Raw genomic sequence first — 16149 nt, 5'->3', positions numbered from 1 at the left:
TTAGAGGAGAACAGAATGAAGTCAATCTGAATGTGTGTCCAGAAAACAGAAAACTGTAAAAGTACCAGAGGAACCCAATACCCTTCTTATTCTCAGACATGTGGGTAGGCATAAAAGTTGTAGCCTTACATGAAAATTTTCTTGATTACAGAAATGGTAGGTCTGAGGTCCATAAATCTCATAAGCAATAAAGTCACAGAAAGCCTGTATACAAGAAATTGTTGCCCTGCATGGAGGTTTAATTTCTAGAGAACGTGTTTACTACAGAAAACAAATTGAAGATAATATAACTGGTAAATTTTTTATTGAAAGGCTATCAATTAAAATGATTGAAAAACATTCACAAAGCCTATAATACTAAAATCAATAAAACTGTTCAACCTTCCATCAGTAGGTCCTTTGTAAATGTAACACAAAACACAAACAAAACATAACTTTCTATTGCTGTATGTTGGAAATCCATGTATGATTGCCATTATACATGAGCTAAAAAAAAGTTTAACCTACAATCTGGGAATAAGCACTTACACCTTAGACTAGGGAGAAAAAAAAGCCTAACCATCAATCCATGTATGATAGCCCAATATACAAGAACTAAAAAAAGCTTAACATTCCATCCGAGTATGTGCATTTACACACCATACCTTAGACTAGAGAGCTAGACAAAAAAGCTTAACCTTCAATCAATAAACCCATTATACAGGAACAGGAGCAAAAAGAAAAAGCTTAACCTTCCATGGATGTATGAGAGCTCATTATACAGGAGCTAACAAAAAAAAAAAAGCTTACCTGGACACTGACCCCAACATGTATAAAGTTTCATCATGCCTGGATTGGGTCAATTTAAATATTCTTAAAATGAAGTGTTAATTGTTGGTGCTAACTGATAGTATTGTGTGCTAGTATAGTACTCAGTACTATGTGAAGTGTTAAACTATCAGTACAGTGTGTTATTTGTTAGTTGTGAGTGTTAAAGGTTAAACAAAGGTTACTGTTAGATAACTGTTCATTAGTACATCAATGGTCCTGTTAGCTGGGATTCAGGAATCAGGACAAGTTTACCTATGGTTTTACATCAGCTGAGATCTTCTCGACTCTCGGAGTTAGATTGCTCCGTTGTGTCCGTCTGTTTGTTCTTGTGTCCGCCTCCTCTCAGTAAACTAACCACATTCTGCATCTTGGCTTTCACCTCAGCCTTCAGGGTGGCTCCTAACCCAGGCTGATATCGAACAACAACAATACTACTGTGATACAAGACAGCACTACAGGAAAGGCACGGCCAAAAATCTAAATGAGATACCATTCTTGTGGTTTTAAGCATTACACAAGCTTTAACAACAGAATTACAGGAAAAGAAAATGGATTCAACAAGTGTACAGAAAGAATGAGTTCTAAAGAACATAAAGCAACCAAATACACATGTGGCGTGTTTTAAATGACGACCACAGAACAAAGGAAATAGCTGTGGTTCATGCTTAATAAAGGTCAACAGAACTTTTTGTCTTGACATACAAGGCAACAAAGCGAACACATTACGTTCAGAATGATTCAAACTGACATAGGAAACCCATCTACATTCCATTAATGTGTTTTTTAAATGCATCTTATCCCTTGTCTAACAACAGCAACATATTGCATAGACAAAATTTGGTGGCAAAATACAGCTGCTTATGGCAACCACCTTGGATTATGCTAATTTACATATTTCTGGTATTACTAAATAGCACTGACTGACATTTGGATACGGACAAAGTGATTTGCATACTGATCCTCTTGCCAGCCATATATCACTTGTCAATATGCTTAAAAACACTGCATTTAGGTGCCTCTGACTGATGCAAACACTATGCAAATCCATGATGGCTTCCACACAGAAATTCTGAATGGTCCACTATCCATATGGTTTTTATTATGTAAAGAGGTCTCAATTTTCCTTTGCTATGATCATTCTGCCTTTATATATAATGATATATATATCTATTTTGAGTATGTCCCTTGCTACACCTGTGTTTTAGCCCTACTACCCTAATTCCTAAACCTTTTTGCATATGAAAACAACAACTTTCAGTGTGATTCATGCACATTCTTAATTTGATTTTGGAGACAAAACCACATTGGTTGGGTTGCCCAGTTTCAGGGCTTCACAACAATTTTAGCAGGCTATAAAGAATAATTCTTTCAGAATATGCTTGAATAAACACCTTGCAAACATGCAAAAAGCTTGAAGAATTTACAGTACCATGCCCCTGCCCCCTATACAGCCCCCATATCTACTCCCTCAGTGCTCACCTGTTCCTGGCTTACCTTGCCTTGTTGTTTCTTGATATGGTCAGGTGTCTGAGGATGAGCATCTAGACACTTCTGGTACCTCAGCTGTAACAGGTAACACAAATCACCCTCAATACATCATATACACCTTCAACACTGATTTCAGGTCACTATAAAGCATGTAGACACAATGCTATTGTCAGCCTATCAGTTCATATTCAGTAAAAATGGTCCAAACATTTCAATGATTCGTCTGCCCAAAATACCCAGGCTGTCGTTACATGTACATAAAGAAATAAAAAACAGTGAACGCCCTGTGAGTGATTCATTTATTGATTAATTTGAATTATATACTTTTTATAATTGATGCTTAGTTTCACAATCTGCTATATCACACAGACACAGCACTCAACCTGAATACCCATAATGCTGGCTTGACAAGATCGTCCACAGGGTTATCTCCCATTGAACATGGACGAAAATTGTTGATTATAAATTGTTATTAAAGAATTGTTATTATAAATGGTGGTTGATTGACGTGTCATCCTGCAGTCTGCACTCTTTAATACTTCAATTAATGTATGACAGTAGTCAAGTTTATGGGTAGAGGAAACTGACTATAGCTCAGGAGAAACCACAGCAATTCAGGAGAAACTACAGTGATTCAGGAGAAACTGGAAAGCTCTCCTCACTTAGGCTAGGAGAGGAGACATAGTTAGGGGAACACTGGTGAGTCCAATGTTAACCACTGCCCTTAACCTGGTATTGATGACACATACATAGTACCTTACAGTCGTTTTGATCCTTACCTTACATGCAGCCTCTATAGTCTTGCACAGGGGGCCAGCTGAGGGCTCGCAGTGAAACACATGGGCAAAGAACTGGTCCTGGGCCGTATGCATGATGAATGCACACAGTCTGGTAACACGCAAACACAAGACCACTTCAGTATCATGCAATGTCTCCAAATTTACATCACATTTAAGATGACCTAAAATCTATTACTTTCCTACAATCTGTTGTGTTAAAGGTGAAAAGTTATTCAATGCACAATTCACACATTTTATTTTCAAAGAAAAGAGGAAAAAAGTGATATATAAAGGACAAGACATATAGACAGAGCCCTACATGAACATAATATTTATTCATTTAGCTGTTTGGAGTTTCATGCCACCCTCAAGAATATTATGGACAACAATAGCGTATATCTCTATCACTATGGTTACTTTTAAAGATCCTTTACTTTGTATGCACTACTAGATGTGAATAATACAGACAATGTATTCAAGAAGATGCTGGTTTTTTTACATCAAAATTTCTTCTGCCTAAAAGTAAAATGCCACTGCCAGAAAACTCACTTGACGTTCTTCATGGCAATCCCCATAAAGGACAGAAAGCGGACTCGACACTCATCAACTTTATTGTCTGGATTCTGTCAACACAAATGAAAAATGTCTTAAACACTGCAATCAAATGTTTTTTAAGCCATGCAAAAAATACAGCTGCCCTAGATAAAGGTTTATGACTCAGGTTTACAGGTATAAGCTGGATTTGAACTCACAACCTCATTGCTTAATATTTATTTATTTATTTGATTGGTGTTTTACGCCGTATTCAAGAATACTTCACTTATACGACGGCGGCCAGCATTATGGTGGAAAAAAACAGGGCACAGCCCGGGGGAAAACCATGACCATCCGCAGGTTGCTGACAGACCCACTGCTTAATAGTTGACCACCTCCCAATATGACAGTTTGGTTTGTGATGACCATTAAAAAATAAACTTGGTTCGAGCCATATAGGCAAAACCTAATATCAATGTTGGCCAGTGAAAATGTCAAAGTATGTTACCGAGTGTTCGCTGATTGTTATGGTAGATGGTGCCACTGCCACACTGGCAAACAACCACTTTTCCGGGGGCACTCTGTTATAGAGGTTTTCAATAGCATTGTTTAGTGTATCCATGCCTATAACATCAAAAATAGTACATCAAGGTTAAATCTAGCATAAAGTTTATGGTGCAATATAGCATTGATTTGTTTAAACAACATCGAAGTTGAAAGGGAGATATGAAAAAGACTTGTGTATTACCCATATAAGAGAATCAACACATGTCAGATTTAAAGGTAAATATTCTAAAAATAGATTAGGTAATAGTGTTTACACATTGACAATTCATTACATAAAATTTCTTTACTAACTTCACTATTTAACATTTAATGCCATATAAATAACTGAAGATTCAATGTTCAATAAAAACACTTATTTCTGTGTAAACAACATTGTTAATGTTGGTTGATTTTTAAAAAACTTGTGTGTTCCAGAAGAAAAAGCTCACCTGTGGCCTTGTCTACCTGATGCATGCCCAGGTAATGACACCGGATCACTTTCTTAGGCTCTTCCATCGGGGTGGGGAACTGAGCATCTAGGAAGAGGGTGAAGGGAAAAAAGCTGTTAGCAAACTATGCAACATAACAGTAGCTTATCTATGTATTTATCTGATACAAATTCAATGTCTTAGTGAAAGATTTTCACTTAAAGTGAACATAAACAATGAGACTAGATTGGTGCCAATCCAAAATGTAGGCATTTCTTAATGGTTAAGTTATACAGGCGTTACAATATAGTGCACCCTCCCTTACATTCCATGCTGATATTTACTGTAAGATACATGGTGTGAAATCAGCTAAGACAGCTTAAAACAGCATTATTTTTGGGCCAAATTATTTCTTAACATGGCATTCCAAACTGTAGTTGTGACTCACAATACCGATGAAATGACCAAATACAGTTGAAAAACTTTTAATGTAACAGTTATTTACAAAATTATTAAAAAGCCACTTACTGTTGTAAAGGTTTTGGAAGGTCAGCTTCTGTCCATTGGGTTGTCCATTCTTCTCCAGGTTAGGCAGGTCTGTGGGACGAGTCATGCGCTGGAGTGACCTCCCTTGTTCCAGCAGGCTGCGCTCCATCATTATCTTCTTACAGATGTCCCGTAACGTGTTCGCGATCTGACGAGCTGGAGTATCACACCGGAAGACATGGCACATATGCTTTCTTGTGGACTTGTCTCGTGCAACATAAGCAAAATCCCTAAAAATACAAAGCATGCAAATTAAAAAATTTCAGTGAAAGATTTCAAGCATAGACTTAGTAAATAATACTAATATAGGGTATCAAAGATTTTAAAAATTCAAACAACTAAAGAATGGCTTTTATGTCATAACAGACAGGTAAATATTCCGACATGTGATAGCATGCGAAGTAAGCTCCCCATGACTAATACAGAGCAAAAGTCTCAAAGTTTAACATAAACAGTGGGGTCAATGTTTTGATTTAATATAATTTGAACGGATGTTGGATACCATTTAATCTAGACACAAAATAAACAGCAATATTCACACTAAGTCCACATCTCAGTCAAAATTTTCTAATAAAGACAAGATAAATACATGTAATGGCTTTTTTTTTGGTAATGAAACTAATGTCACAGACATGAAAAGGCATCAAGACAAAGAGTACGAGAAGAAGCACAGACAAGTAGTCTTAAACAAGACAGAAAGTAGAGAAATCTGAAACAAACACTTCCACAGAGTAAATCTAAACACAGCATTTTGATTACCATCACAAAATTTATATTATTAATAATTTGGAGATAAGATACACTTTCACTGGTATGTCAAATTATTAATTAATTAATTAATCTATGAATATTGAACTACTTCTTTATACTTGACATTACATTTGAGCCTATATGCACATAACTTAAGTCAAGAAGCCCATTGTACAGAGAGTGCGCAACAATAAAGTGTAGATGTACCTCATAGGTGCAGCACACAATTATTCTTGGGAAGAAATCCTAGTATCAGATACACTATTTTAACAAGTTTTCAGTGAAAATTTTCCAGTGGTATACCTGTGATGGAATCAAGAAGTGCAAGATACAAAGCAAGATCTATTTCAGAGTACAACAAAGTTACACAGATATCTGTTGTGAGATAAGACACACAAAAAAACAAAAAACAAATCAACCTAAAACAATGCAAATAAGAGGGAAAAAATATGCAGGTGTCATGCAAAATTCTGCAGCACCTGAAGCTAAAAATACACAAATGTGTGAAATAAATAAATAAATAAACATGACAGATGAAAACAGCAGGGACAATATTACAGATACATCAAACCAGAATAGTGTTTACCTCTCTCTGACAGAATGGACAGGAAGAGCAGGGAAAGATAGGGAAGAGAAGTATACATGTAAATAAAGTTAGCAACAAATTTTACAAATCTACTCTTGACACTTGAAAATGCCCATTTATTTTCTTTTATCAAGTGTTGTTGGTTCTTCTTGGATAAAGCAGATCACATAAAAATTCAACATTTTAGAATGCAAGATTTGCAACATATGCATTACAGTAAATGATCTCAAACCTCGCCCATGACAAACTTGGCACACAAGGGAACTCCTGAACCAGTGAGGGCCACAGTAGGGTACTCCTGAGCCCAGGAGGGCCCTAGAAGGGAACTCCCAGGCCAGTGAGGGCCAGAGCAAGGAACTCCTGAGCCCGGGAGGGCCACAGAAGGCAACTCCCGAGCCAGTGAGAGCCACAGCAGGGAACTCCTGAGCCAGGGAAGGCCACAGAAGGGAACTCCTTGTCTAGGGAGGGCCACAGAAGCCTCTCAAGCCAGGAAGGGTCACAGAACGGAACTCCTTATCCAGGGAGGGCCACAGAAGGGAACTCTCATGCCAGGGAGGGCCACAGAACCGAACTCTCAAGCCAGGGAGGGTCACAGAAGTGAAATGCTGAGCCAGAGAGGGCAACAGAATAACAAACATGAACATAATTGCCAACTGACAGATAACTTAGCAATCAGTTCACTTACAACAACATTATAGAAGGCACTAATTATTTACTTGAATCAGATTTGCAGTACGATAAAACCATGAATTATTACCAATTCAACCATTCACTGAATATAATGCCTGCGATTCCCCGTGCTATCAGTCCACCTCTGGGACTAGATAGCTTAGACATCACCAGCGGTGAGTAGGATCGGATGAAATTAATGTGTACTGTTGCGTGTTGTGACTTCACCAGAATAAAGGACAATATATGGTGATGATAAAACACACATACATGTATAGTTATAGTTTGGGGCATCTGCAGTAGATACACAGTTCTTTTTGTACACTTAAATGACACACATAGCAGTATCAGCTAGAATCACTTCCTAGAGGGGATATATGCCGTAATAACCTGAGGGAAAGAGAGCCCTGGTTAGCATCACCAATGCCACTAACTGATCTTCATTTAATATATTTACATGCATACAGTCTGTCTCATGCCTCCTAAACACAAAGAACTTAATATCGCATAAAATGAACAATCAATACTGTAACTATATCATAAACAGTCAAGAACGAAGAATTTCTGTTTTAGCACCTGTTCTACACTTGGTCTACGGGAGTGTATTTTTAACACAGACTGACGCAAAGTGAGAATTACATAGGAATTTACAAGGATGTAATGTCCGTGCCATTTAGCCTTTTAGGTACTGGGACGAGTGAGTAAGTGCTTGGGGTTTATGTGGAACTTAACAATTTTTCAGTCAGTTGACGACGAATGAGTCCTTAGAGTCATGTACATGTAATGTACCTCCTTGTTGCAGGACGGATTTCCACAGCTCTTTTTATCTCGTGCTGATTCACTGAGATGATTTACCAAAGACAAGTAAGCCGCCCCACCTGAGCAATCATACTGATATGGGTCAACCAGTCACTCCTCTACTCCCTTAATGCTGAACGCCATGCAAGGAAGCGGCAACTCTTGGGTGGGACCTGACCCGGGATTGATATTGGATCTACCGTCCTCAAAGCGGCCACTCTCTCAAATGAGCCATCGTGACCGGTCAACGGCATGAGAAAATCTGTGCAAAGTTACACTTCTTGATATTTCTGACTCTAAAATGATCAGATGCTGCATTCAAACCTCGTCCATCATCGAAACCCTCATCTTGTTTAATTTGATGTATTTATTTATTTCTGCTTGACCATTTCATTCTGGCTATACCTGATAAACAAAATATCAACATGTCAACTACTGTTAGCGTATAACAAACATGAAGAACTTGTACAAAAAAAAAAAAATCCATAACTTAAATATATCAAAAAGTCCAAAAAATGGGAAAAACTTTTGAACTTGGCAGGTCTAAATGTGAAGGGCAAAAGAAATGAAAAGAGTTGAATGGTTATGATATATCATCCTCTCATGCAAAAGACTGTTGATCAAATTAACAACAAAGAACCAGCTTTATAGCTGTCAAGGTAGAGAAAGGCCAGTCGCCTGGTTCAACTCAGGCTAGCAATAACACCAAACATTTATCACAGGTTCTCTATTTCACCAGCCACGACAGAACGAGCTTAACCCTCATATTCCATCAGACAAAAAACCACCTCAGACGTCTTTTCAACTATGAAAAGATAAACCCAATATCTCGCATAATCATTGGCGAACATGATTTATAAGCCGCTTTTCTGTACAGAGAAGCCACGACTGCGAGTAGCAAAAGCTGTGTCATGATTATCATTATAACAGATCATCCCAGCACTCGTAAATTTCCAGACAGCAATATTTGCCGGTCATGATCAGTGAATGAGTAATGATTTTAGACAAGTGATCTGGCGCAAAATGGCGTAATATGGAGACGCCTTATCAAAGGTCAGGCACACAAGCAATCTTGGCACAGCTACTAAGACATACACACATCCAGGCATACAATGCTGCAATTTGAGTTACACATATCTTTTTTATTCTCTCAGAGCGAAAATGGATACATTTAGTTTGTCTGCTGTTATGTAATTCTGCAGTAATGGATAAATCACAGATGTGAGCTCATAACAGCTTTACAAAACTTTTTCTAGACTAGATCATAAATAAGCCAGCCAGTCCCTTTTCCAAAAAAAAAAAAAAGCTGAAAACTAGTAAATCACTTTCAGTTCAAAGTAGGATGTATTTTGATTGAACCAACCCAAGATTTTGTTCAAAACTGCAATATTCCCCTCTAACTTACAGCGTAATATAGAAAAACAAACAGGTGCTGTACTTAAAGCCAATTACTGTAAACATACAGCAGTTAAGTTAAAATATTAAATTGTCTTTTATTAAGTTTAAACTCCATGTGTTCATAAGTCTGCTTGAAAAAAACCCTAAGGATTTGCTCCTGCACTTACATTCAGGTGGTTACGTATGAAAAAGTTTTTTTCTAAAATGTAATCTCTTGTTCATTTGAACAATTTGATTGTTTTCAATGATAAAATAAGGTGGGTGTGAATTACCTGCCGTTGTCTCTGCCCACCCCCCAGACACGAATAGAGTGGATAGGCTGCGAATTGAGAAGGGTGCAATCCTGGGGATCCACCAGACGCAGACTGCTGGTGTCCAGGTCCATGAAGAGATCCTTACCCTACAGAAACACCACAGTTCATTGTACCAGACATGTCAATATGACAATAAACAGCTATTTCATCTCAAGGGCTAAACTATAAAAACATATATTCATGAACAGGTACCAATGACTGCACTTTCAGAAAGGTAAACCATCTCTGAATCAAGGAAAGATTTCAAACAAATACTGGGCTTGGGGTATTTTTTATAAATGTTTAAATTATGACAAAACATAAGACTTCAGAAATTTTTTTTTAACTGCAGGATGAATGGTTGGTGAAAAATCATGAAAAGTTATCAGTGATTTTTCTGTAAATCGCATAAAATGTCACCTTGATTTTTCATCACCTTAATACGGCTAAAATGTGATACATTTGTGAAAAAATTCATGAAATTATATCTGACTGTATATGCTATACATGTATAGCTGAATCATGTCTAAGCGTGATACCCCCATACTTACATCACCCCACCTTCCCACGACGTCGTTGATGTCATTCCTGCCTAGTGACAGGTCCACAATGCACTTGTTAACGGCCTTGCTGCTCCTCTCTGGGGTCAGGTCATCCTCATCAATCCGCACCCAGCCCAGAGAGCGCACCGCAAACCGGATGGGCTTCTCCCCGGGAGCCTCTTCTACCTTCTCTGTGGGCTCAGGAGCTGAATTGGTGTTGGAGGACGTTCTGGTGGCAGAAATGTAAAAACAATTCAAAAATGCAATCTGAACAGGAATAGAGAAGAGAATTTATCATTAAGTGTAGGAATTTGAACTGATGGAGAATGATATTCAAACAGTAGATCTAAATTCAGTCCCAAGCTAATAGATCTACCCAATTCCTCAACCTACTCGCATAATAAAAAGCCATTTTCAGTACAATTTATGCACATTTCAAATTTGAGTTTGAAAACCACATTGATTAGATTGGCCAATTTCAGAGCTTAACAAAAAGTATAATTTTTTTGGAGTCTACACAGAATAATGCCCTCAGAATAGGCTTCACTAAACATCTTGCAAGCATGCAAAAAGGTTGAAGAATTACAGTATTCAGTGACAAATACAGCCAAATTTATCATACCAAACTCTGGAAAACTGCTGACACCCTCCAAAATCTAGCCTCGGTGTGTACTAAACGTTGGTAAATCTCATGTTTTCATTTACTTGACTGGTAGTCTCAACACTCTTAGTGAGACGTGGTTTATTTTTGTGTATTCTAACAGTGCCATGGTGCCTTATTCAAATTATATCCTAAATTTCAAGTACCGACTCTGGTATCCAAATTTTAGAGCTGCATTTGTCCCTACCATTATTACCGTGGGATACTCATTTGTGCATTAGAGGGTTGTCATTCATGTAACATGGCACAAATACAGCAATCCTAATACAACAGTCCACATCATGAAGGCTCTTCACTTGAGGAACTCCCCTACTTGCACAAAACCTAACTGGCTCATGACTATGGGGCTAGGTTTACACGATCAACTCATCAAATTCAAAAAGCGGAATGAAAATAAAAGTCTATTTCTTAAGCAGCGTTTAAACGGTGCGATTTGTCAAATTACGCCACTGGAATAGCGGGAGTCATTATGTTCATTTGGCTAGTAGAACTCGTCAATCCCATTGTGTGAACAGGGCTCCAATGGGTTTTCAGACTCAATTCCAGGTCTGGCTGGGCTGTCAGGCACATTGGTATTGGTGTACAAAAGGCAACAGTTTACTCCAACTGCTCCTCCTATAAACCTTACTGCTGTTGTATAAGCTAGAAATTCTTGAGCAAATCATTAAACAACAATCAAATAAATAAATAGACAAACTGAAATGTCTTACATCTGTGCCACATAAACCGAACAAACAATACATTTCTGAGCTACATGTACCTTTTCACGACAGTAAAGACTTAACATTGAGTACAGGGTAAAACACCAATCAATTAAATAAGTAAATAAAAAGATGTAAGACGTACAGAACAGTTACTATTTTTAGGAGTATGATTAGTCTTGACTTGTGTCTCCCCTAAGCCTGGAATGATATTTACCCTGTCTGGTACCAGCTGGTTATGGGGTACAGGGCAGAGCCTACAGAGATTGATGTCTACGCTAATGCAGATGTTTGGGAGAAAAAGGCGAGGGAGACAGAGGGTGAGGTGTTGGACTAGGCGAGGAAGATTGAGAACCATGACATTAAGGCATCTGAACTGTGTGTTGGAGTAAATTGAAAGTTCATGGCAGATTAAATCTAGGGATCTGTGGGAAGATAATGGACCGGGGACTGGTCATCTGGAGCGAGGAGACTGCCATACTTCACTCGGCTACATGGTTTATCTGTCCATAGTTTTTGTTATTCTGCGGGTATTGGGATGAAGTAACTGACTGCCAACATGTACATGGACTATGCCCTTTAAAAGAGATTGTCATTCAAATAACAAACATTCTGTGAACAACTAAACCCAAACCTCCATAAGAAAGAAACACTTCAGCAATAATGTGACTTTGGTAAAGAATAGTTGATTTTTTGCTTTCTTCTGGATACATACAATATGCAGCATCAATTGGTTAATAAAATGACTCAGAGATCCCATAATAAATCACACACAGATGACGCTTATTGTGTGATGCATCAGATTTCTTCAGGAATTTGCCAGATGAATGTTAGTTCACAGATTTGTATTGAGTATGTGACAAATTTTAGAACCGGCTATCTGAATGTTCTTTAATGAATTCAAAGACATGAGGAAAGCTAATTTAGCACAGGAAGTGTAATATGTATGTATTTACTTACAGGTTTTTCAGAGAACTGGCTACATATTTCAGGGCGTGGCCCTCAAACTGTGTCAGGTGCTCCTCTGTGGCAGACAAGACGCTTGTTGGGGAAGAGGGCGGTGAACTGGTCACAGACAATGTACTCTGTAAAAATAAACAATAGCTGTCTGACAACACCAAATAATGAATTTTTAAGAATTGTCTTACACAAACAGTCTGAGAACACCAAATTTCAGTTTCTGAGAGGAGTGAACTGGTGGAAGTCAGAGACACCATACTCTGGAAAAAGCAAATAATAATGTCTGACAAAACCTCTATATCGTGAAAGGACATGTAGTTGAGACCAAGTGTTCAAAGATAAACTTTTAATATTCCCAGTAACTAATAATAATGGCAGTCTGATAAAAAACAAAATCTGAGTTTCTGGGAGGAGGGCAGTGAACTAGTGGAAGTGACAAACACCATACTCTGGAAAAACAGATAATAACGTCTGACAAAACCTCTATATCGTGAAAGGACATGTAGCTGAGCCTAAGTGTTCAAAGATAAACTTTTAATATTCCCAGTAACTAATAATAATGGCAGTCTGATAAAAAACAAAATCTGAGTTTCTGGGAGGAGGGCAGTGAACTAGTGGAAGTGACAAAACACCATACTCTGGAAAAACAGATAATAACGTCTGACAAAACCTCTATATCGTGAAAGGACATGTAGCTGAGCCTAAGTGTTCAAAGATAAACTTTTAATATTCCCAGTAACTAATAATAATGGCAGTCTGATAAAAAACAAAATCTGAGTTTCTGGGAGGAGGGCAGTGAACTAGTGGAAGTGACAAAACACCATACTCTGGAAAAACAGATAATAACGTCTGACAAAACCTCTATATCGTGAAAGGACATGTAGTTGAGACCAAGTGTTCAAAGATAAACTTTTAATATTCCCAGTAACTAATAATAATGGCAGTCTGATAAAAAACAAAATCTGAGTTTCTGGGAGAAGGGCAGTGAACTAGTGGAAGTGACAAACACCATACTCTGGAAAAACAGATAATAACGTCTGACAAAACCTCTATATCGTGAAAGGGCATGTAGCTGAGCCTAAGTGTTCAAAGATAAACTTTTAATATTCCCAGTAACTAATAATAATGGCAGTCTGATAAAAAACAAAATCTGAGTTTCTGGGAGGAGGGCAGTGAACTAGTGGAAGTGACAAAACACCATACTCTGGAAAAACAGATAATAACGTCTGACAAAACCTCTATATCGTGAAAGGGCATGTAGCTGAGCCTAAGTGTTCAAAGATACACTTTTAATGTTCCCAGTAACTAATAATAATGGCAGTCTGATAAAAAAACAAAATCTGAGTTTCTGGGAGGAGGGCAGTGAACGAGTGGAAGTGACAAACACCGTACTCTGGAAAAACAAATAATATTGTGTGATAAAACGTCTGATCTATATCTTGAAAGGACAGGTAACTGGGACCAAATGTTCAAGAACACAGTTCTAAATGTTTCTGTGTACAGATGTTAATGTACACCCTCACATGTACATATCCACATGTGTTCAAAAACACATCCACATATGGTCGCGTGCAAATCCACCTATGTTCATGTTCACATCCACCTATGGTCACGTGCACATCCACCTATGGTCACGTTCACGTTCACCAATGGTCATGTTCACATCCACCTATGGTCATGTTCACATCCACCTATGGTCATGTGCACATCCACCTATGGTCATGTGCACATCCACATATGGTCATGTGCACATCCACCTATGGTCATGTGCACATCCACCTATGGTCATGTGCACATCCACCTATGGTCACGTTCACGTTCACCAATGGTCATGTTCACATCCACCTATGGTCATGTTCACATCCACCATTGGTCATGTGCACATCCACCTATGGTCATGTGCACATCCACCGATGGTCATGTGCACATCCACCAATGGTCATGTGCACATCCACCTATGGTCATGTGCACATCCACCAATGGTCATGTGCACATCCACCTATGGTCATGTGCACATCCACCTATGGTCATGTGCACATCCACCTATGGTCATGCGCACATCCCCCTATGGTCATGTGCACATCCACCTATGGTCATGTGCACATCCACCTATGGTCATGTACACATCTACCTACATGTATGTTCATGCACATGATAACATGTCCAAGTGAAGATGTCTCTACATACATGTACAGATGTACACGCAAAAAAGATACATGTACTTACATGTACTAGTAAATACAACAAAGAATTTTCATACAGTTAATTATATCCACACTGACAGCTAATCACTACAGATAAATTTTCAAATGATCGTAAGCGAACATTATTCATATTTGACATTATTAATAATATTAATATACTTAGGAATGAAGTTTTGGGTTCAGGATATGAAAATCTACACAAAAATAGGTTGGACTGCACTATAAAGACAAGATGGTTAACATCAAGTTTCTTGAAAAACGTATGAAGATAACAAATGACACAATTATGATAATTAGATGGATGTTTAAAATCAAATTTCCGGAAAAAAAAATAAGAAAAAATCCCCACTTTAAACTGTAGTTGCCACATTATCCTCCTGAAGTGTCAAAAGTGTAGGAAAGTTTCATATTATTTTTCTTTGATTATGTAAATTAATCAAAGAACAAATATTGCCTTTAATGAAGTTTCAAGAACATAAACTGGAGATTTAGAATTTGATTATTTCTAAAAGTCCATCTGAAGCATTATTGTTTTTTTTTTTTACGTCATCTCTAAAGTTCATTTTTCTACTTTATTAAATATGTTTTCCCGAAAATTAATCAGGAAAAGTTCCGATCAAGATGCTGCGCACACACAGAGTTTTTAGTCTGGGTAGATCAGGATTACAAGTGGCTCGTTGAATATTCGAGGTGCGGAACAGCACTTCATCCTCCCAAATATGTACATCTGCCGATGCGATCAGGGCAAACTGCGCTAAGCGATATTGGTTAGCCAATTGTTGGCGTGTGCAGTGAAGCAGTAAACCAGCGAGTCAGCTTATGGCTATACTGAGCTCTCAATGAGGTCCAGTGTAGCCAATCTAATCAAACTTTCCACACAGTCTCCCGTCACCAGATTCAATGGTGGGAAGATAAATCGGGCAGACGGGAAGCCTGTCCCCCTGGTACCCCACAGTACCTCTGTCCCCACTTACTTATTGTCTAGACATGTCCCAGACCATATCTGGTCATACTTCATTACCCAACCATACTGTACCCTGAGCGGGGCTGATTATACTGGCTCAAACCAGACAAATTTACACAGCTACATGTTCAAGAAATGGAATTCAATTGAAATAATGCAGTTTCCTGTAACGGGAAAAACGCCCTAAATCATGGACTGGACATATACACAGATGTAAAAATGGCCTTAACCGAGTTTAGCTATGAAGAGAACAGGCTTCCTGCCATCATAAACATTCCTTTATCTGCAGACGGCTAAATAAACTGATTTCGCCCCATTTTTCGTGGAAAATTTCCCTCAGCACAACTGCTGTTCATAAACATTTTCCAACCCGATCCCATCTGTCACTGAGCGAAAAGCTGGCCCAAGTTTCCCCATGACTTGTTTGAATATCATCAGCGTCGTCCTACAAGCTTGGTGGAGAATGAGACGATGGCCACGAAGGAATAGGCA

General features: G+C 38.3%; 1 protein-coding gene across 7 annotated transcripts in view; it reads right to left on the bottom strand.

Moving 5' to 3' along the window:
- Positions 1–16149, bottom strand: part of LOC135474130 (protein Fe65 homolog) — a 99478-nt gene that overhangs the window by 4669 nt on the left and 78660 nt on the right. For 5 of the 7 annotated variants that reach the window (XM_064754150.1, XM_064754149.1, XM_064754152.1 and 2 more), the window contains 10 exons: positions 12490–12614; positions 10177–10396; positions 9605–9732; positions 5114–5361; positions 4607–4693; positions 4120–4235; positions 3627–3700; positions 3078–3186; positions 2290–2373; positions 1063–1219 (listed from right to left, as the gene is read on the bottom strand). In XM_064754150.1, the coding sequence (XP_064610220.1) occupies positions 1076–1219; positions 2290–2373; positions 3078–3186; positions 3627–3700; positions 4120–4235; positions 4607–4693; positions 5114–5361; positions 9605–9732; positions 10177–10396; positions 12490–12614 (1335 nt within the window). In that variant the 3' untranslated portion in view covers positions 1063–1075. The remainder of the gene's footprint in view (positions 1–1062; positions 1220–2289; positions 2374–3077; positions 3187–3626; positions 3701–4119; positions 4236–4606; positions 4694–5113; positions 5362–9604; positions 9733–10176; positions 10397–12489; positions 12615–16149) is intronic. The other 2 variants (XM_064754151.1, XM_064754154.1) reach the window with 2 other exon arrangements.

Source organism: Liolophura sinensis, chromosome 8, assembly GCF_032854445.1.
Source record: "Liolophura sinensis isolate JHLJ2023 chromosome 8, CUHK_Ljap_v2, whole genome shotgun sequence".
NCBI lineage: Eukaryota > Metazoa > Mollusca > Polyplacophora > Chitonida > Chitonidae > Liolophura > Liolophura sinensis.
This window is presented reverse-complemented; position numbering and strand designations above follow the sequence as displayed.